Genomic DNA, 22,459 nt, shown 5'->3' with positions numbered 1-22,459 from the left:
GCTTGGTAAAACGCTTTGCAGACAAAAACCTGGTGAGCTTTTGGGTTGGGTCCTGGACTGTTCTGTTAGAGTTAAAGCTCCTGCCTTCTGCTGAGCTCCAAATATATGCAAATACATGATTTTGCAGGTCTGTGCCATAGGCAGTCTGGTTAATTTTACCTCAGTCACCATGGGTAGCTCCTAATAGAGCCTGTTACAGGAGCTTATCTGGTTCCCAGACCAGGGTTCCTGACCCTGAGTGGGGCTGTGGCAGTTTCAGGTGGGGTTCCAAGCCTGGCAGAGATTTGGTTTCATCTGGTGTGTATGTAAATGTCTGGGGTTGCACAATGCTAGGATGCAGGGTTGAAAAAATTAGTAGCCAGAAAGAAACAACAGCTGCTAGTATAGAGATCTTTGAAAAAATCAGTGTAAATGTGTATCAATCATTTCTTGTGATTCAGCAGCACAAAAACTTCCAGAGGTGCCCTTCTTGGCTTGGTGGGACTGCAGGATGGGAACCAAACTTTAAGTGTCTTAACAATTTCCCACTCTTCTGAAGAGGAGCCTTGAAATTCTGGTTCTTTAGTCAAGATCCAGAATAATTCTTATTTCTGTTGAATAGTCAGAAAGATAGAAGTCAAACAACAGTGTTGGAAACAAATTTGCAGAAATACCATTATTTCCAAATAGTCATTTAAATTTGGAACTAACTTTTGCGTCATGTGTAGCCATGTAACTTTTTCTTCTCATAGAAACCAATTGAACTGAGCATGTTTTAAAGTGCCATGTCTGCATTTGATTTATACTGTAATATAAAATCTGCTTCTGTACCTAGCACATTTTTCATCGAGCAATATTGGTACAGTCAATAACTGGTCTCATTTTAGTTTTTTGGTGTGACTTTATCTGTCCAAAGTTTTTCTGTTCACTAAATCGATATTAAACATAAAGAGCAGTTTATAATTTGACGGCTTTTCATGGACTAATATTAAAAAAGCTGCAGTTCTTTAAAGTCACCAATAGATCACAGTTTAACTCTTCTTGATAAATCCCCTATCTGAGTTATATTCCTTTGATTTTTGGCTTCAGTTTTAGGGTTTTGTTACAAATAACATTTTATAGACTGTTACTTAACTAGTAAAATGTATGAATATATTAGATGTAGTGGTAGATAAGTGTTTGAGAGGCCTGTGTTTTTTAGTAATTGGATTGTAATCAAAATTGTATTTGCCAGCTGTGTGAAAACAGAAGATGAAGATTTTAGTGAAATTGAAGAAAAAATGCATTTATACAATGAAGGCTATTCTAGCAGCTGACTGCCTTCCATTTCCATTTGTTTCTTTTGTATTCCTGTTCAAAGCATCATGGATTTCTGTGCTCTTTCTTCCGCTTTAAAAACCTACTACCTTCCTTTTGATACTAAGATACTACGAATGTTAATAATCTTTGAAGTTTGGTGTAGTACTTCTCTAACAGTGGACATCACATTTCTGAAAAGCAGCATGTCAGATATTCTGTTCTTTGTTACTGTTCTCCAAGGAAATGTTGAATAGAGAGATACTTCTCTTATTGTGGCTTGTGCATGGCAGTTCATGTATTTGCATAAGGAAGGAAACTGAGGTTGATTTTGTAGCTTCCCATGCTCTGCAGTGCAGGAGGGGAACAGGCGATGGAAAATTTGACACAACAGCTGCAACTTTCCAAACATGGCACTTGCATAATAGTGGCTTCATTTTTCCAAGATATTGAGCACCCTAATTTTCTTTTGAGTGCTCTGTAAGCAATGAGCGTCTTTGCCTCTGATGATGACTCCTGCTCTGTGTGGATGTCTAATTTCTAAATCTCAAAGACTACTTTTAGCACCAGCACTTTGAAAGTCTCATCCTTTGCTGTTTCTATCTGTGCTTGCATGCTAATATTTTCAAGTGGGTTGTGACAGCTGTAGGAAGCAGGAATTGAGTAAGAGAGACCACCTGCTTTCCAGTAGACAGTACTCATCTGCTTGCAGGATAAGGCACATATGGTTACATCTTCTGGTCTAATTCAGCTCCCCCCGCCAATGCCACTCTAGAAACAAGATGATTTCACTGTCTTTTTTGAGATACTTGTAGCAGGCTTCTTGGAGCATGTCCTTAGGAAGCAATTAAAGTCAGTTCTATGTATGGTCTTTCTGTGCTTGGGAAAATGGTAGAGGATCCTCTCTATGGGAAGTGTATATCCCTTATAGGGCCTCATGAGCAGTGCCTGTGGGAATGGCCAGTGTACCTGCTGAAAGAAGACTCTACAGAGAAATAGATTAGAAGACCTTAAGTGGCAAAGTGGTACTTGTGGATAGCCACAGCTTTATAGGGGTTTGGAAGTTGTGGGTTTTGCTTAACTACAATCTGATCTAAGCCTTGCCTAGCTCCACAATGGGGAAGGAGCACAAAATGGGCGTGGAGTTTTCCTTGGGAAAAAGGATGCCCATAAGGAGCTAGGAAAGTTTGTCTCATCTGTAGTGATTGTGATCCCTTAAAAATCACCCATGACTCACTAATTGGGAAATACAGTTACAATGAACTTTATTTTAATCTCAGACTGATGTTAAGTGAGACTAACAAATAAACAAATAATCAGAAATAAAGGGAATTGCACAGAGATAAAACTGATGTCACAGCAGATCTCCACCCCCTAGCAGCTGTGCTTAACTCTCTCTGAAGGCTGTTTATCCCAATAGATTCCTTATTCCATTACAGCTTCTACTGAAACTGCTAAAAAGATCTTGTTGGCAGCTTTGGCATCAAACTAGAATGTAGGCATTTGAGCATCAGCAAAAAGGAGAACAACTCAAAAGGTATTAAGTACAACCCAAAATTTGGTTTGCTGATGTCAGTGTTTTGTAGAAATACAATGCAATTCTGCCTTGTAGGAGAAATACTGCTGAACTTCATTCTCCTTTTTGTGACCTGCTGGCTGAAAATGGATTAAGAATTAATGCATTAAACACCTTACGTAGCTTGAGTATTTTTCCAAGAAGCTTCACAGGCGTACTTTCCATGGAGCAAGCACAGCAGTATTCTCTCTTCTGATTGCTGGGAACCAAGCCACAGGCTCTCAAGTAAAGATGATTTTACTTGCTAACTGCCTAACACAGAGATAGCAGGACCAAGTTTTATACCCTCCTCGTGCTTTCTAGTAAAGACTTCTTCAGTCTTACTGTGGTTGATAAATAACGCAACCGTAATACAAATTTGGCTTTGAACTTCCATGTGCTTCAGTCGCTCAGGCACAACATACGTTTTGCATATCCATTTGGAAGTTAAATTTTTCTGAGCCGTCACAGAAATGAAGACACACATTTCTTAGGCAGGGAAGACCACAGCAGGACAGAGACTTTGCTGTTGAGCCTCAGCCTGCCTCTGCCTGATTCACTAATGGCCAATTACTAGGGTGTGATGTCGGAGCATCTGCTGGGTAGCCTGTCTGTTCACTTGCATGCTTTCTGCTGTGCTGCCCTGGAGCAAATCAGTTATGGGAACAGCTATTTATAAGCGATCAGGCAAAATCTTGGGTGAAGAAAACCCAAACCAGGTAGGGCCTGTTGACGTAAAATGAATGTGTTGAAGTCTTACAGTTCACCCTTGTGAAGGCAGGATAGAAGTAGTCTTAATTTCATGTAATTTCAAAATTTGCAAAGGTTTTTTTTTGTTACTCTAGTCAAGCTATTGTTGCTTGATGTTACATTATGTCTCTGTAGTTGACAATGCAACTTTTAAAGCTAAATATTTGTATGTTTAAAAATACATACTTTGCATTTTCTAACAATGCAGAACAATTATGCATATTCAATATGCATTGATGCATCACTTTCATAAATAACTTCAGTGTACAGGACAGTCTGAGCATTAGTAAAATAAACCTGTTAGCTTTTCTAGATGCCAGTGAATGCTTTTTTCAACTGTACCCAGTTAAAGCCTCTAGGCCTTTGATTTCAAAGGACAGCATTTATTTCAGACCACATCAGGAAAGCGCACCTGGTTCTGATTGCTTTCTAAGCAGAAATAATAGGGCAATCCACAATCTGATGACCAAAACAGTCTTTCCAGAATAACAGCTACTTTTTGAACTCATGGTAATTTTGGGAGTGCTCCAGTAAAGGATTACCAGAAAAAAATATTCTTTTAAATTTGATGCTACCTGGACATTTGTGAAACATTGTATGCCATGAATAGAATAAAATAATGTGTTTAAAGCTAAAACACACAGGAGAAAAAAGTTTAAGTATTACTGTTCTAGAAAAATTTTTTTTTTTTCTTGTCTTGCTCACTAAACTTATAATCAGTATGTTAAAATCTAGTTTACAATTGAAAGAGTTACAGAGATGAAGCTTTTACATTTTTTTGCAATTATGCCTGTAATAGCCAGGCAGAAATTATGGGCTTGTCTTACAAATGACGTTATGGACTCGCAAATTAAAATGAATATAAATGACAAACAAAATAGCATTGAGAGATAATGATTCCTAATTTAATTAGTAATCCTGTTTCAAAACACTGTTTAGCTAACAGATTTTTTTCCTAATATTATTTGCGAAAATTCATTTTTAGAATTGGTGCATGCTGGATATATATGTTTGCATAATCATAGAAAGTTGGGGAATTACTGAAGCCTGGTTTCCCACAGATTTGTGCCGCATTCTTCGTAACCTCCTCACCATGGAGGTGATGTGCAGTAGCTGGTTGTCCAGCCATTTGCAGACAGTGGCATAACAGCTCAGTTTTGCCTGCCTTGCCCTGAGCTGGGGTATTTGTTTGGGTTTCCCTCCTTTAGCCAGGAGATAATTTTCACAAAACTCATATGAACTTAATTAGCTTTTAGGTCATCTGTCGTTGAAATTTGCCAGTTCTCTTGGAGTTACAGGGGGAGAATAGAAAGGCAGACATACAGTGCAATCTCATAAGCATTTTTTCTTAAGAAGAAGATAAATCAACTTGCAAAGTAAAGCACTCAGAAATCAAGAAAAATGCAAAATTCAAGTATTACTTTCATTTGGCCTTCTTTTGTGTATGCATTACAATGCCATTTTTAATTAAGTGCTCCCATCCCAGTTTTCCCATGGAGCTGCCCTGCTCTCTCACCCAATGAACAACGGCTCAAAATTTTATTTAATCCTGTTGGGTAGGGGTGAGGCTTTTCAACTGCATCTTACAGGGTCCTTTCCCAAATACAAGGTTATTCTCTTCTCAATGACTGCACAAATGCAAGTGTCCTTTTTCTCCAGAACTCCTCCGTGAGGTACGTGATTTGTTTGAAAAATAATCGCAGCTGCATAAGCATAAAACAGAGCCCTGGGAAAAACCTCATTTGAGTTAAAAGCGCAGTTCTCCCTGACTTCAGTTGCAGTTGTGAATGATCCATGTTTCCATCCATCTACATCGGATGAAGTAGCTCAAATGTGGCACCCAGGAAACACTGGGAAGCAACTGGGGAAGGTCTGGTATGACTTGCCAACATCACCCAAGGGTGCAGGCACAGCCATCATTTCTCTTGAGCACCACACAGCTGCCTTAACCCTGCTTTTCCCCCGCTGTAGTCTTCTGCCTATTTTGCCTCATGTTTTCCAAATTCTGCATTAAATACAGTGATGGTTTTAGAGGGTTAGAGCCTTTTTTCAATGTTTTGATTTATACTGCAACAGGGTCCTTTGTGCCCCATATAGCTGGAAGCTATCTGCTGATGTCCCAAGAGGAGTGTGACTTGAGATGTGTTATGGTGATATCGTCAGTCTGGTTTAAGATCAGAAACATGATTATCTGACCCAGAGTGTTGATCCAGGGTGGACTCACTCTGCTGGGTCACTGCTACTGGAGAAGTTTTGACTGATTGACTTTGTATTGGCAGATTTGAGTCAAATAAAATATATTTACCTTTGCCATGATGCAAGTATAGCATAAATTCTGTATCAGTCACAGAAATGTGATTGCAGATTTACACCTTATCTGCATTTTAATTTTTACTTCTGGATGCTCTGCTGGTGCAGGGATCTTACATTAAAGACCCATTCCCTAGCAAGAGGAGCAGCATTTCAGGGAACACTGCTGCCTTGCCCCATAACACTGCTGACATGTATGGATTGAAAATGAGAAACCAAGAATTTAGTCTTCAGGAGCTGTAATGGGAATCTAATCAAACGTGAGGGAAACTGAGATTTTTGAGGGGCTGATAAGGGAACAACAAGAAAGCCCATCCAGAATTCAGCTTCTGCTATAAATCTGGAAAGTGTAAAGCTTTGTAACCAGAAAATATGTTTAAGTATAGTTTGGTTAGGGAAAATGAAAACATTTCCTCCAGAATGAATTCTTGGAAATGGCTACATTGTTTTAGCTGAAATGTTCTAAAACGAACAGCATGATATTCCCTAGCATGGAAACCTGAAGTACAAGTGGTTGTTCTTTGGCAAAATTATAATCAGTTTAAAACCTAAAACCAGAATGTGACATTCAGTGCTCGACAAAGGTGCTATCATGAACTGCCCAACTTACACAGAAAACCAGCAGATGCATCAAGGCTTCAAAGCAAATACAAGTTGTTTTTTCCAAGTGCTGTTAAAGTGATACTCTCTTCGAGATTAGAGGCCATATGCGTCATCTGATCTCTTACTCGAGATGGGGCCATCTGCCTCTGTTATGATGAATTTAAGCTTAGTTGACTGCTAGCCAGCAAGTGAAACTTCTGAATCGTTCCTGAAGGCAACATTAGTTAACTATGGGTTAATTATGGCTTCAGATAACCTTCTCATTCTGTTTTCAATGTTCATGTGCATGTTCTGAAGAGAACCTAGAGCTTAAAACATGTAAAACCATTTTTTAGCAGTGATTGTAGGTGGGTAGGATTTTTTATCTGTAAATCAGAAGTGTTGTGACTTTGCTGAGAATGGTCCCTTTTGTGCTTACATTACAACAGTTAATACCTGGTTTGTGGCATGGACATTTTGCAGAAGCATCTCACCGAGGCAGCCCCGATCTAACTAGCGAACTGCATCGCTGCAGCCCTGTCAGTGTCACTGGGAGGTGTGCTGCGCTGTTGCCTTCACTCCAGTGAATTTACATCTGAAATAATATGTAACTGTTATTATCTTTATGTACGGATGGAGAGGTGGGATCGAGAGATGGTAGTTTCTCTGAGGTCACGTAGCAAATGAGGATGTGTCTCACTCTTAGGTTCTGCCTGCAGCAACTTCAATTTTAAACACCACTTTTATTTCTTTTTTTTTTTTCTTCTGGTGTCTGTGTGCATTTTTCAGATTGCAAGTACACCTGCCATGCTCACTGCCAAGATATGGTGCACCTGGGCTGCCGGCGGAATGGAAAATTAATGGACTGCCTTGCTCCACATGACACGTTAGATCCATCTTACAACAACGGTCAGGTAATAGATATTGTGTTCATGTAATTACCCCTTTCTCTTGTCAGCTCTGTGAAGAAGTGTGGTCTTCCTGCTCACACAGCTGCTCAGGAGGGATGTCTCACTTTGGCATGGCCAGCAGAGCTAAATTTGCCACCCAGTGCTGTGATGTAATAACACAGCTGGGTTGAGCTGCCACGGGCTGCTGCCAGCTGCGTCGCTCCCGCTCCGATTAGTTTTCAGCTAAACTGGCTGAAAAGTAGTCCCACAGAAAGGTACTTTTCCCGTTGTTTTGGGTCACTGTGGGCTCAGAGGAAGTGTGTACGGCAGGGGATGAGAATGTGAGGACAGAGCTTCGCTTCAGATAGACGTGGCCACACCATGAAGCAGCTCACAAAGGTGTCCTGTGCTGCTGGGTGTGGTGCCACAGGGAGGCAAATAAAACTAAGAGTTTGGCCATTTGTGACCGTTAAAGATCCTACTGTGTTTGGTGTTAATCCCCCAGTCCTCATCAAATCCCTCTTAGGATAATTTAAAATTTCCTTGCCTGGATTCCCCAGCAGCTTCAATGGGTTGCGGTGTGCCTCCTCATTTCCTTCCTTAAACCACCACAGAGCGTCACTCCTTGTGTTTCACCCTCGACATCAGGGCCTTTCTCTTTGTTCAGGCAATACATCAAAGCAGCACATTTCTGCAGACAGAGCCGGGGGGGTCCTGTGAGAAGGAGGTTCATACAGTGATAATGAGCCCTGCAGAACTTTAGTGATGTGGTAAAGGTTGCCTTGTACTAATTAGCTCATGCCTCTTTGCATTTTCAAATACATTTACCTTTTGTCCTCCACAAAAATACACCCAAAAGTAATCAGATGTTAAGTCCTTGAACATTTACACCTAGAAACTTCTGGGAGGGCCCCAAAATCTCTCAGTGCCCTTGCTGAGCTTGCTGCACATGCTCCTGGTCAGCACTGAATTTTCTCTGCAAATGCAACATTTATTTGGTAGGGGAGATGCTTGCTCCAGCCACCCAAACTGCGACGGAGGACAGAGTGTCTCTTGTGAGCTCCTTGTGACTTGCTGCTGGGGAGAGTGAAGGGAAATAACTTGGATGCTGAAAGGAAGAGTACCAGGGGTGGGGAGGAGGAAGGACAAGGCAACACAGATTTTAGAAGTGTGGGTGACTATCAGCAAGAAAATACCACAGGAGCAGAAAGAGAAGGCCGTTAAAAGGCATTTATACTTAGAGGCATGTACAGCTTGACTATGCAAGATCTAAGAAGGAGCCCGTGCTGTCTTGGGGGCAGTGGCTATGAATACTGAACAGGAAACTGTTTCTTTTTTGAGCCTTACAGTACTCCAGGAATCTGAATATCATGAGCATTTGTTTGTGTGTGACAAGATTGCACCAAAGTACTGCTTTTTCCTACTGATTCCTTGTAAGAAGTCACAATTTGGCTGGTTGCTGTGGATGACGGTTGCAAATCTCCATTTTCCTCACTAGCTGTCTGGGTCAATGTGATACACGTAAGATGAGATGCTATTTTCAGCATCCATCATCCTTTAGTTTTGAAGCAACAATCATTTACGTGTGCAAAACCTGGGATGTTTCCTACTCAGTGAAGTAATTTTCTTTGTGCACGACTGTCCCATGTACACAGCACAGGCACAGCTACTGCTGGAGGCTGCAAGGTTTGAGTTCTCTCCTTCCTCTACTACTTACCTGCTCATGTGGCTTCATCTTTCTAGGACTTACCTACTTTTCTTGTGGGTAAAAAAGGAATTAGAATTTTTAAAAATAATTTTAAGATCTCTGAATGGAAACGTTGTTACAAGAGCTGGCATTTACAGGTTGCTGTTCAATAAAAATACATACTACCAGCTCATCTGCCTTTTCGAAATTACTTTTCCCTTCCATGCAAAAATTTTCTGGGCTTTGTCTCAGCCTTAAGGTGATTTTTTTCTTTCTGCTTGAAGTCTGAATCTCCATCTCACATATACAACTGAGTAGGTGTTTAGTGTAAGATAGTGAAGGAGTCAGAGTATGGAAAAAAGGCTGAATCTATTTCCTCTACAAAACTATTCTTGCATTCTTATTCAGTGGATAGTGTTTAGTCTGCAGGGTTTTAGTTAGATGCAGGAGTGTGCTTTTGAAGCAAATCTTCCAGTTGTCCTCACCTCCCTTGTTTTGGTTTATACCAGGGAGCAGCCTTAGAGCACATAAACTTAATTCCCTTTCAGATGAAAATGAAGCTGTTTCCTGAAACCTCTGAGGCACTCCAGGAGCCTACCTACCACTAATGGGCACTCAGTCCACAATATCAAAACAGAGATTCTCTCAAGTAAAACCTGTGAAGTGTTTATATTGAGGACTTTAGGTTCGCAGCACCACTTGCTTTGCTTTACAGAGCTGCTGGTGTTGCACCACAATATTTGCTAATGTAGGCATCATTTACTTGGCACGGAACAGTCCCTAGGGAGTAGCAAACCAGTAAGTGTTCCAGTGATGCCTGCTTTTGCTTTATCTACCTCATGACTCTGACAATCACGTGGTATGCAAAACCAGTTAATTATGCATTAGCTATGCTAGTCAAATGCATAGCTGCAAACAACCATGCATGTGTTTGCGGATGTCTCGCCCATACAGTGAGCGTCAACTTAAAATGTAGAGGCATTTTGCAGAACTACTCAAACTGTCTAATATTTATGGAGAGGAATAACTTGCTAACAAGCCTTAGAGTTGGGCTTTGTGCATTTTCTTCCTACTGGGATAACCATTTTGTTTGAATTGCAATTTTCTGTTTAAACAAAATAATTTTATGTGGGCAAAGCACTAGTTTGACGTTGTTATATTGGCATTCTTATGCTGGTACAGCTTAGATTTTTCTTTTAAAGGGACATGGTACCTTTATACTTGGGTAACTTCCTCCACACAGGGAGATGATTGCTCTGAGTATGATGATGGACAAATGCTTTGAGACCTAACTCTGTACAGTCTAAGACCATTTTAGACCGGTTAGGCAATGTGAATATATCTTCTACTTGATCTGGGTGATATAAACTGCACTTTATCCTGCTGCAATGACCTTGTGGGGCTCTGACTGCAGCAGAGCTTGTGGCTCAGCTGTAGTTTCCAGTCCTGGATCTTCGTTCGTGCCTGTACACTGTTGCTTGTTCCCCCCTGTCCTTCCACTTCCAGCGATGCCAGTACTGCTGCTTTTGGACAATGATGTTTTAATATGGGTCAGGGAAATGTTGTGGCTTCTAATGTTTGCTCTTGCAAAGCCTGATCAGCTCTTTAGTTCACAACACAGCTTGTGAATGGTGCTGTCAGCACAACAGGGGCTGAGTGTCATGGTGTGGTCAGAACATCTTAAACTCTAAATAACCCTGAAAAATGTCTTGTTGAACCACAGTTTGAGAATCTGAGCTTAGGATTTCCCATATGGGCAGGAGGACTTTCTTACAGGCTCTTAACTACTAATTTTGCAAAAGGAGTCGACAGATTTCCAAGGGATTTCCACCCTGTGCAATTCTGCCAGCAACTGGAGCACTTTGGTGCACCCATGAGTGCTCAGGTAGTCTCAGAATCTGGAATATGAACATGCTGCTTGACTTTGTTAACAAGTCAATTGAGCTCAAAAGTCTTCAACGTTGAGCTCCTTTCTGTCTCTCTCTCTCTGTGTATATATGTATATATATATATTTCATTATAAAAAAGGTCTAAGAAATTCCATTATGTAGCTATTCAAAGAGATCACTATGGCTGCAGGGTTAAATGAAACACAATTTCAAACATACTGCAAGTACTCGATGGCAGAAATACATAGCTCAGGTGAAAAGGGGATGGTCTTTTGCTGATTGTGTGGTGTTAACTGTTTCCCTCCTGAAAAGGCTTCCTATAGAGGTTAAAGAGGAAATGATTGATATAGGTTCTCTGTGATCTTGTAACAGAGCACTCAGAAAGAGCTGTGGAAAGAGCTGACAATTTTCTCCAGGAGTGAGCTGATGGACATGAATAGAGCCGCTTTCCAGCAGTCCTCTCCTGTGCTGCCACATCACCCATTACAGCAGCAACACCTTCTGACTGACACTGCCAAGGGCTTCTTAAAGTCTAAGTATCAAAGCCATTATGCGGGCTTTCATTTTTTTCCCTTTATTTTTTTCCCCACCCCAGATGGATCAAAATGTTAAAATTTCTTACGTATGAGCTACAGATACAATTTCTTTTCTCCTTCAAGATGGCACGCCCTCTCAAAGAGGTCTCGCTGCACTCAAATTTTCCCAAAGACAGAGGGGTGGTCAGAGATGAGGTTTGTACAAGACCTGAGGCACTTGGTAAAGCACAGAAGGGACATAGGCTGTCCCAAATGGCTTGGGTACTACACCACACCCACACCCCCAGATTGCTTCAAAATGCATGAATCTACTGTGGAGAAGACTGAGAATATCTTACAGTGCACATACAGAAACTTCTGGACCTGGATGGGCACTGAAGTTATTGTCTAAATGTAGCTGGAACTCAAGTAGCCTCAGTTCCTCCCACTCAGAGGTGAGGTAGTTTGACATCTCTTAAAAAATAACCTCTTTGGGGAAAAACTAACAGCACAGAGCAAAATACCATGGTGGAGATGTGTACAGCTCTTGATTAATAATCAAAGCTACTGTTGAGCTCTTGATTGCTCTCCTCTACTAACTCTTGGTGGTGGTGTGTACTCTGTACAGTGGACATAGTTTTTATGGCTTGTGTATTTCAAATGTCTGTTAAACCTGATTATGCTTGGTAGTAGTTGGAACGAAAAGAGGAAAAATGAATTATGTCTGTTTTGGCAGGCGGAGCATCATTTCATTTTTGCCAGTGGCTCCGAAAACTTTTAAACCAAACCTGAAGCTAATTACAGTTCTAATTGTGTATATTGCTCAGGCTACTTTTAGGAAAATCCATCTGGCAAAAATAAAAGCCTTGATAGATTATAGAAACTAGAAATTGGTCCCAAGCTTTCAAAAAATAATCTGAAAGTATCCACAACAGTTCTTGGGGCACTACCATCTGCAGCCTTCCTTCACAGGGGTATTATTAAAATGGGCTTTGCACAGTACTGACTTAAGATCTTTACATTATAAATTAAATGCAGCGTTTTAAAGAAGCCGAGTTTACTAGATCAGATATTTGGACTTCTTTAGTATTCTCTGGCATAGACATCATGGAATAGTCTGTCAGATTTGCTGGAGCAGACCGAATAAATGCTTGGGCCAATAGTGACTGAGGCAATAGTGACCGAGGCAGTAGATGAATATTGCGAATAGGATGAACCCAAAAAATGCATTTAAACAAGGAGGGCTTTTTAAAGTTAAAAGTGGATCTTAAAGCCCAATAAGTAAAGACTGGATGAGGCATGTGGTGAGGGGACCTGTATCATCATACCACCAGATAACATAATACTACAATGAATATTTTTAACAGTGGACTTCAGCTTGTTGGCACCTGGCAGGAATTTTCAGGCCATGCCCATAGAAGCGAGTCATGTTGTTACACCACTATGTTTTTTAACCATTATTTTAAATTTATACATTTTGATCAGTAAATTTATCTTTAAACTTATTTTCTGAAGTTGGGGTTGTTGGGGTTTTTTACCCGTTTAAAGTACTCAGGTAATATACGGGCCTGACCTTTCAAACAGAAAGGTAGCGAGCTCACTGCTTAAAGAGCACATTGCTGAAACCCACAGATCAATTATCGGTTGTTTGGCAACCAGATCAACTCCAGTCAAACAGCTCTGATTTTCTAGTTACGTAGGAGAAGCAGACAAGGCTTCAAATTACAATAAAATACTGCAGAAAGTACAGGAAAATATGAGGGGAACATTGAAAATGAACTTTTGATTTTTGCAGTTACGTGCTTTCATAGTCAAGGTTTGTATAGTCTCCCTAGAAAACGATACGTGTTTCCCTAGTTATGTGGCCAGCTTCAACCTGCCTTGTTATCAGCTGTCATTATAAGATCAATGTTCTTCTTCCATTTATTTCTAATACTGACTATTCTTACCACACACATTTTTCCAGAATTCTTTCCAATTTCTGCTTTCAGTGTTGTGCTGGGTACAGGATGTAAAATATCAACAGCATTTTTTTATTGTGGCAGTTTGCTTCCTAATTCAAAGTTATTAATAACTTTCCAGTATCTCAGCAGGCTCAGCAGAGCACAGATGATCACATTACAAATTATAAGCTATATAGGCTTGCACGTCCCATGCATTCCAGGTGGTTCTCCTATAGTCAAACAGCATTGCCTGATTGCATTGGAGAAAAAGTTCAAGGAGAACTGATCCTCTAAAACATTGTTTAATGTGTTGTGTAGGTTATATAGCGTGATATAGCTGCACATGTGTGAGGGGTGGCCAGGCTCTGCCTGAGCAAGCAGAGGAGGGGTCTGGCAACAAGCCAGGCTCCTGAGGGCTGGACTTGTGATAGTTTGCAGCTGAGAGGTCAGAGCACAGTTTCTTATCTTTAGGGTCAATCTTCAACATGCAGATCAGGACAACGATCACTGGAGTGACTGGTTTTGATGTGGTGTGTGTAGGCAAATGGAGGTTGGCTGCCTGCATCAAAACGTGCATGCTTGAAGAGGAGTATGTTGCTGTTATATATTGCAGATTAAGATTGTATGTAGAAGTTGCCCAGTTGCTGGGTGATAAATCACTAACTATGATAGCATCTTGAGTGCCTTATTCAACCCTCAAAACATGCAAAGAAAATGAGCACTGGCTGGGAAACTGGTAAGTGGGGGGTGAACGCCAGCCCCTGCAAGTCTGTCCTGGTGCAATTTTAACACTGAAGTCCATGTGTCTGGGATGACAGATGGACAACGGAACTTCACCTTTCTGTTAGAGATAGTAAGCTGGTAAGCAAGGTTACAGTGGCTTTCGTTCGCCCCTTCACAGGCAGCCTGATTATTTATTTTATATCCATAAACATCTTTGATCTAAATGAAATTACCAGCAGCCATGTCAGGTCTGTCCTGATCTGTTAATCCACAGGGGTGACTGGTTTCCATGTAGAACAAGTGTCCAAAGAAATATTTAATATAATACACTTTCTAGTGTGCTTATTCACAAGGCTGATTTTATTTTGCATCTGAAATTTCGGGAAGGTAGCTGGGCTGGTGATATGACTGCAGACTACTTAATTCACCCCACGTAGACCTGCCCTAAGCAAATAACAAAATGGCAGTGAGAGTTGATTAGAAGAGAAAGTCAGAACTGTTGTGAAAGTCACATCCCATTTTCTCATCCAGATTGCCTAAAATATTCTTGGAGCTTCACACTATCTCTTTTTTTTTGTTGTTGATTTTTTTTGTTTGTTTTACAGTATCAGGCTTCTTTTGTTGGCTTATGGCTTTAGCAGCTGTTGGAAATACACAGAGAAGAGATTGCTGCTGCCTTTTGACTCAGTGCAGGAAGAGCATGATGCAAAACCTTCCCTGGCGGGGAAGGAAGGCGGGGAGTGGTTTTTGATTATTTTTAATGATAACATTGCTGGGTGAAGATATGAAAATATTTGTTCCCAGTCTTTGATTCAAGTGGCTTGCCGATCATCAGCCCCACAGACAGCTGTTGGGAAAACAGGTAGAGTACACAGCCCTGTGTTGTTCTGATGCAGTCCTGTTTATCTTACAGGAATGTAAAGCCTTGTTTCCCCAGAGAACAGCAATCAAACGACAGGAGGTAGCATTTTTCCTTACTGATTCATGGTTTCCTATAACTGGGGACACTGCCTAAAAACTGCCCTCCGGATTCTTCCTCAGTGCAGAGGAGCCCGCCTCTTCGCATGAGCTCAGTTTCTCCCCAGCTCCACGTGCGAGCTGTGTGGTGGTTTCCTTTCTCCCAGGGATTCTGTGTTTTTCATTCTACAGTGAAGCTCCATTCTTGTATCTGTTGTCTCATGTCAGTCTGCTCCACCCAAAGTGTGGATAAGAACTTTCATGGCCCCCATTTACTCTGCAAATTGTATAAACTGTAAAAGTTTAGCAATGTAGTAAGTGTTAATGGTTCAATATACATACTGGGAAGGAGGAAACTGTCACCAGTTACATGTCATTTAAAAGCAATGGCAATGAAGTCATACTAGTTAAACTTCTGGGGAGTAGTCCTCTTGTTTCTACCCAAAGCGTAAAGAAGTAGCTGGCTTTCACTGAATGGAAACATACTGGGTTCTTGTAGCACTTGTGGGACATGTCAAGCAATAGTAATTTTGTCGTGTTTCCTTCTCCCTTTTTGTTCAGGCTATTGTAAGCCTCCACTCCTGCAGCATAGGTCCCAGTGGGGATCCTGCACCTCTGGTTTCTCTGACCTTCTGATCCTTTCCTGCCAAGCAAAAGAAGCTGCCCAGATACAAAAGGCTGTTGTGTTATTCTGAATTCAGAGACAGAGCTACAAAATGTAGACTCTTACAAGCTTTTTAGATCTGCTTTGTTTTAAAGAATACACTGGTGATCAGTTGTGGTTTGTTTTTTTTTATTATTTCTGTGATGTTTACTTCACAACTGATATAACAACCCTTTCAAAAATGAAAGTCCCTTCATCATTTCATTGAAGATATACACCTTACATTATGGCTGTGATACTCCAGATGAGTTTTTTGATCCAGAGGTAGTTTACTTCTTGATCACCTTTCACCTGTGACCTTTAGATTTCTTACAACTTGTGACCTGGTTCTTAATCAAGAAGCCTCTCCTAAGGATGAATTTTGGACAAGCTCCTGGCCAAGATGATCCTGGAGCCATGCTTCCTGGAAGCTGGATGGTGCCCCAAGAAGATAAACTCAGCTGTTCTCTATATGTCTGCCCTATGTGGATAATCCCTGGAGAAAAATGGAATAAATCATCTCTTCTTTACATCTGAGAAGAAAGCTTTCATCATGGGACCACAAGAGATCTTCAAATAGATGCATTACAACTAGTCTTGTGAACCAATGGAGAGCTGCAGGTGCCCATTTCAGGTATTTCTCCTACTATGTGCTGCAGTCAGCTGGGTAACTGGATACAAACTGTTTGCTTTGCCTAAGTCATCTCCTGTGCTTCTCCATCTCTTTCTCTGCCAGTGCTTGCAAATGTCTATGTAGCCATGGTCAATCCCCTCTTAAGGCTTTGTCTTCTCTGGCAGAGTGTCTACAACAAGGTAAATACCATCATTGATTATTTTGCTTTGCAATCTTAAGTGACCACAAAGCCCTGTTGGTAGTTACCATGGGGCAGCAGGATGAGGTCAGCACCATCAGCACCGTGTATCCTGCCTGGGACTGACCTCACCTAGCGACTTCAAGATAAAATTACGTTGTCTTGATTTCACTAAGCTTTTCTCACAACGACCTTATTAGACAATTCTGCAACATTACTCTCAGGGGAAGGAAGACCAGTGTATAGCAAGGCTGAACACTACTTTTACATTTCCCAGTACTCCTAAATTTGTGTTTGGAGGAACGTTGCTCAGTCGACACTCCACTTTGAGTTTTCCATTTTCTCTGTCCTTTCCCTTCAACCTTTAGCCATCTGACTAATATTTTCCTTTACAGTAACCTTGAAGAGAGATTTCCTTTATCTGCATATATGACTAATCAGTAAGGTCTTATGATTATTATAAAGCAATTTGTTGGAGTTAGGAATTAGAGCATGAAACTGGGACTGAGGAATCCAGACTTGCAGTCCTTGCTCTACTAATGACTGATTAGATATGGCCTTCAGCAAGTCAATTTGGCCTTGGTTTTCAGATGTGCTGATTTAATTCTTAGTCTTTTGCCTCCAGCTTTCATTTCTTCCTTCTTTTAGGGGGAGGGAGGTGCCCATGGTATGCAAACCTGCTACTTCATTTTACCTCAAATATGTTTCAGTGTGGGTGGGGAGTCAGAAGTAGGGGTTGTTTTTGGAAATGGTGACATTGTGAATGATGTTCCCTGCCTATCTGCTGCTCATAGTCACACTGAAGATGAGCTCACTTTTGCCAGTTATTACGGGCAAATAAATGCACTGTTCGGCAACACAGGGTTACATTCTGAGAATTTGATTGTTTCTTCTTTACGCTTTACCTGTAACTTCTATGAATATTCCTGAATTTGTTAAAGAATCTGTAATCTAAGGAAGGAAAGCAAGGAAGAATTCTTAAAATTGAGGATTACAGGTAAGATAAATTCAGAGGTAACTCAGTATGAGAGAGTGGAAGGAAGAAAATCTCTGACAGCTGCATCTGTGAACTATGATTTTACTGTTTTCTTTATATTCTTTTCCCCACAATTAACAGATACAGCTAGAGACAGGAATGATTTATTGGAGTGAATGAATACAAGAAACAAGTGTTTTGGCAATGCCTAGGATCCATATTTCCAGTTGTAATTAGGCAGCTGCTGTCTGTCTGAGAAATGTCCTTAATGTTACACTTTGGGGATAAGTCAGGGGTCCCTCCTTTGGCTGGACCATCTTTCTGAGATCCTGCGCTCTGTCTCCCAGCAGGAGCCTCCCAAGCTGTGCCAGGCTGCACAGCTCCCACAGCTTCCCCCACATCAGCCTGCAGTCCCCAAGCCACTGGCCTTTACCCCCTTGTTGCCTTCCACCCTGTGCAGGAGTAGCTCGTCCCCCATGGTGGGGCTGGAGAGAGGAGAGACCCTCAGTGGTAGAGAAAGAGGAAGAGAGAAACAGAAAAGGGACAAGAGGGGCCAACATGAGCCATCTGGATTCTTCATTCTTGTCTCCCTCTGTCTCCCATCGTGCAGCCTGGACCTCCTAGGGCAGCCACACACTTGGGTTTGAGAATCATTGCAGCAGCTTAGACAGTGAAAAGGAGATGTAGGGTCCAGCAGAGTCAGTGAGAGCAGTTTTGTGGCAACAGATCCAGATGCACTAACAGTTTGTAAGCATCTATTACCCATCTTTATTTTTTTAAAGTGTCCTCAGCCTGCAGTTTTGAGCCTTCTTTGGGCTGAGATTGCCTGCTGGGGAGTTAGCACAGCATGTCCCAGACCTGGGGACAGGAACTGCCCTGCATCCCGAGCCAGAAAGAGGTTAGCAGACATAGGGTCTCTGATGTGAGGGAAGTGGGCATACCTCCATCCCACCCACCCCCAGGCTACCCAGATTTTAAGACGAGTTGGCCATGGTCCAACAGTTGGCAGCATTTCATAGACAAGTCCTCTAGACTGTGCTAAAGCACTGTGCGTAAGAGCAGTCTTTCCTGGTCATTCTGCATTCTTGCCCACACTTTCATTTCTTTTAAGTCACCTGTGGTTTTTGGCTGCAATTAAGAAGGAAAAAAATTTCTGGCAGTTCTGCTGCAGTCAGATTTGGCAGTTTCACTGGCTGCTTCCAGTAATTATCTCCATGTCACAGATATGCCCTTGGTGCCAGTTTTATGAAAACCTTCCACCTTTGTGGTGTTTGAGTAAGGAAACAGATTCTTTAGGAAATTGTTTTCCTGCGAGAACAACCCTTCTTTACAAACACTCTTGCTGTGGTCTTTTAGAAAAGGCTGCATTCGAAATTTGAAATATGCTGATGTGCAAATCATTTCAATAGCTGACCTGCAGAATCTGTTGGCAGGGCTGCTGGAGGCAGTTTGCTCTGCTTCCAGCCGCCTGCTTTGTTTTGGCAGCCACACACCTTCTGGCCCAGATGCCTGCAGCTTCGTGTCCAAGTTAGGAGCTAGACAAACTTTACACACTGTCCTGTAAATGCACCTCAGCTTATTATCTATGCAAAGGATTAGACCTAAAGCTCAGGCTGCATTATGCCTCCCAAAGTTATTTTCAATGGACCCAGTAAAGCTGGATTACAGATTTACAGTGGTGGATGTGCCTGCCGGACTCCCACCGACGAGGGGGGCAAATCGTTGTGCTTCCTTGTACGGGTATCTGCCCGACTGCAGGGCGGTGGTGAACACTGCCAGCCGTCCTGAGCAGCAGCGGGCAGGCCTTTGGAAGCAGCAAAGCACATGGAGACAGATCCTCCCAAAAGACCAGATGCCGAAGCAGATGTTAAGGCCACATTGAGGACCACTGAGTGTGCGGTGGGGGTGGGGGGGGTTGTGACAGGAGATTTCTTCCAGACGTGGATGTGAAATTCTTAGCTATGGCTCACAGCATTGGTGTGCCTCTGTTTCAAATCCTCACAGCCCTGCCACAAGCCTCTTTTAAAAGGCTACAGAGTTTTCCTAAGTGAATTTAATAACAGGTCTTTGGAACAGTTTTTAAAAAGACTCTCAGACCCAAACAAAATGAAGGTAGATGCCCTAATGCATACAGCAAAGAGCATGAGCTTTTTAGCATTGTTGTGCTGTGATGTTACATTCAGTGATGGTTCTGACATATTTTGAGGTCTGCAAGTAGACTGCAAGTTCACTGATTGCTTTCTGAACTTGAGGTACAACCCATCTTTCAATTATCCTGTGACTGCTTATTTGGTTGCATGTCAGGGGAGGGGTGGAGCACCCACAGTGTTAAATTACCTGCACATATAGACATGGACACATCTGTACATCTGCTGAGTCACACAAACAACCTGTCTTTGGCGATGCATTGCTGTGGTTTCTCTCCAGGTCTGGCACTCCAGACACCAAGTGCAGGTGGGAAAACACAGTGCTGCCCCATGATTATGTGGGGGTTTGGTACTGCCCCTGCGGGACAAGAGGTAGAAGGTAAACTGAGACAGCATACTGATGGGAATAAGCACTGATCAGCAGAACTGGAAGACAAGGTCTGAGGAAAAAAGACCACCCCTTTTAAAACAAAAATCATGCACTGTTTTTGCCAGATGCAGTTTTTCAACAGTTAGCATTGGCGGGATTGCCTTTCTAATGGCAGCTACCCAGACAGATCTGGGATCGAGCTGATATATGGCACAAAAGAAAGTGCTTATGGCTCATGGAGGTGCTTCGTGCCCCAGAGTACTTTGTGTTCTTCGCCTACATGGAGCTTTCCAGCCTCTGGCCAGTAACATCTTACTTTGGGATCACTGCAGTAGTTCCCCTGCTGCTCTAGTGCCCAGCCTGTTTTCTTCTTGAGAAGCTCCATTTCGCCTGGAGGGATGTTCAGCTGATGAAGCAGCTGCTGTACTGTGACAGATTTCAGCCCGGTGCTATTAAAAAAACGATAATAATCAAAATAGGTTCCAGTTTATCCTAACCATCTAAGCCCTAAATTAAGGCAGTTCAGCAGCTGCTTCACGAACAGCTGAGCTGCCAGTGCAGAAGGACCAGGGACCTCTGGGAGAAGGGCAGCCCAGATTAATAGCAAAGGGCAAGACCTCAATCTCTAGGTGCAGCGGTTGCATGGCACATCTCAACATAGCAAAGAAAATTGGTATTGCAGGAGTTGTCTGTAAGAGAGTGGTTTTATGTCAGTGACAGAAAAGGGAACACATTGAAACAAAGTGTTCAAATGTTGTAGGAAACCAGCTATATTTAGCTGCTCTAAAAATTGCTTAGTACCAGACATGAAGGAAATGGCTGTGGCAACCTACACTCCTCCAGTTTCACCTGTTGCGGTGTTTCTTAAGCCTGGAAATATCTATAACATGGGTAACAAAGCAGTTAAACCTTCCCCAGAAGAGGCATAAACAAACTAAATTCACTTGCTGAAGCAGCTATTGCTGAACTATGAATTGACCTTGAGCTGTGTCGATTTGCTGTAACGCAAACCATCTGCACGCTGAAACAATTAAAGCCTTCAGATCTCCCAGGAGTTTCCTTCCTCCGATTATAAGTTATGTGCTGTGGTAGAAGCATAGAGGTAAACAGCTAGTTAGTGTGGACCTCTGTGTCTGTGTAATTTTATGGTGCAGCACATGCAAAACCATTTTCATTTGAAGTGGTAGTCAGCTTTCAAGTAGAAAATATAGCGTATGCTTGGTACTGAATGCTGGAGTCATAGCTTGTAAAACAGCCTGAGTTAGATACATCTGCTTCACCTCCTCTGCTTCCCTTCCCCCAGCTTCTTCGTTGGATGTAGCATTTTCTGTGATTTTTAACCAAATTTCCATAAAGCACAGGTCAGGCTGGAGGAACAGTGCTCAAATACAGACAGTTCTTGTATAACACCCTGTGCATGTGCCTAACGTAAGCCTGCCTGCCTTCTCAAACAGCGGTATGTAAATAGTGCTTCTGTGCAGGGACTCTGTAGCCATGTCTGAAGAAAAAGGATTGGATAACAATTACAAGCGGTTTTATAAAAATCTTGCTACTTTACAACTAGTTTGGTTTCCAGAATCTCAGAGTTCACACCTTTTTAAAACCTTAAAAAATCAATCCACAGCCATGGTGTCAGAATTTGGACATTGCTGCAGTGGGAAAATACCAGAGATGGTGCTTCTGTAGGATCTCTGTACAATTTGCTATGACGTGCAATTGGCAAAATTTCATATTAAAAGCTCTGCAGTGTAAAACCTCTCTTTACATGTCCTTCCACTATTTCTGTCTATCCAGATGATGACAGCATAAAAATCTCAAATCCTCCCTTTTCAAAGCACAGGGAAGAGTAATCATGCAAACTTAGTAAAATAAGAAAATAATTTTATTTTGTAAGAATACAGGGGTTTTTTCCCCCTGATTTTAGAAAACCGGCTTAGAAACTTGTTTTTAGAAAACAAGCTTAACATTATAAACAATGTAAACATGAGCAATGACTGTAGAATTAAATTAATTAAATATTTTGCTTTTAAAGTTAAGACTGAAAAATAATGAGTAGATGCAGCACAGCTTGTGAGCGAGCCATGACTACTTGTCTCTGTGGCCAAAGGCCTCCGTCCCAGGGAGTGACCCCTGGCCTCAGGCCAGGTAGGGCAAAGCAGCTCAGGCCCACATTTCTCAGGGCAGGCTGTGTCCTACACCCCCATACCCGTGGACTTAAGATATGGCGTGTGTGCTTTATTGTTCAGTTTTGTCTGGAGAACATGAAGGGAGGCTGAGGGCTGGGATAGTGTAAGAGGATGGTGAAGAGCAGGGGAAGGCTGGAGGGTCCACACTGCGAGGACAGTGTGATTTCTGGTGCTAACTACCCCTGGGAGCACCTCTGGAGTTTGTTTTGAAGGAAATGCCCTGATTTGCTGTAAAACAGGGCCCACAAA

General features: G+C 41.9%; 1 protein-coding gene across 1 annotated transcript in view; it reads left to right on the top strand.

The window, feature by feature from the left end:
• The window catches only part of RASSF3 (Ras association domain family member 3), a 111,818-nt gene that overhangs the window by 26,087 nt on the left and 63,272 nt on the right, over positions 1 to 22,459 (top strand). The window contains exon 2 of the mRNA XM_056338926.1: positions 7,262 to 7,386. Within this exon, the coding sequence (XP_056194901.1) occupies positions 7,262 to 7,386 (125 nt within the window). The remainder of the gene's footprint in view (positions 1 to 7,261; positions 7,387 to 22,459) is intronic.

This window comes from Falco biarmicus, chromosome 5 (genome assembly GCF_023638135.1).
Source record: "Falco biarmicus isolate bFalBia1 chromosome 5, bFalBia1.pri, whole genome shotgun sequence".
Lineage (NCBI taxonomy): Eukaryota > Metazoa > Chordata > Aves > Falconiformes > Falconidae > Falco > Falco biarmicus.
This window is presented reverse-complemented; position numbering and strand designations above follow the sequence as displayed.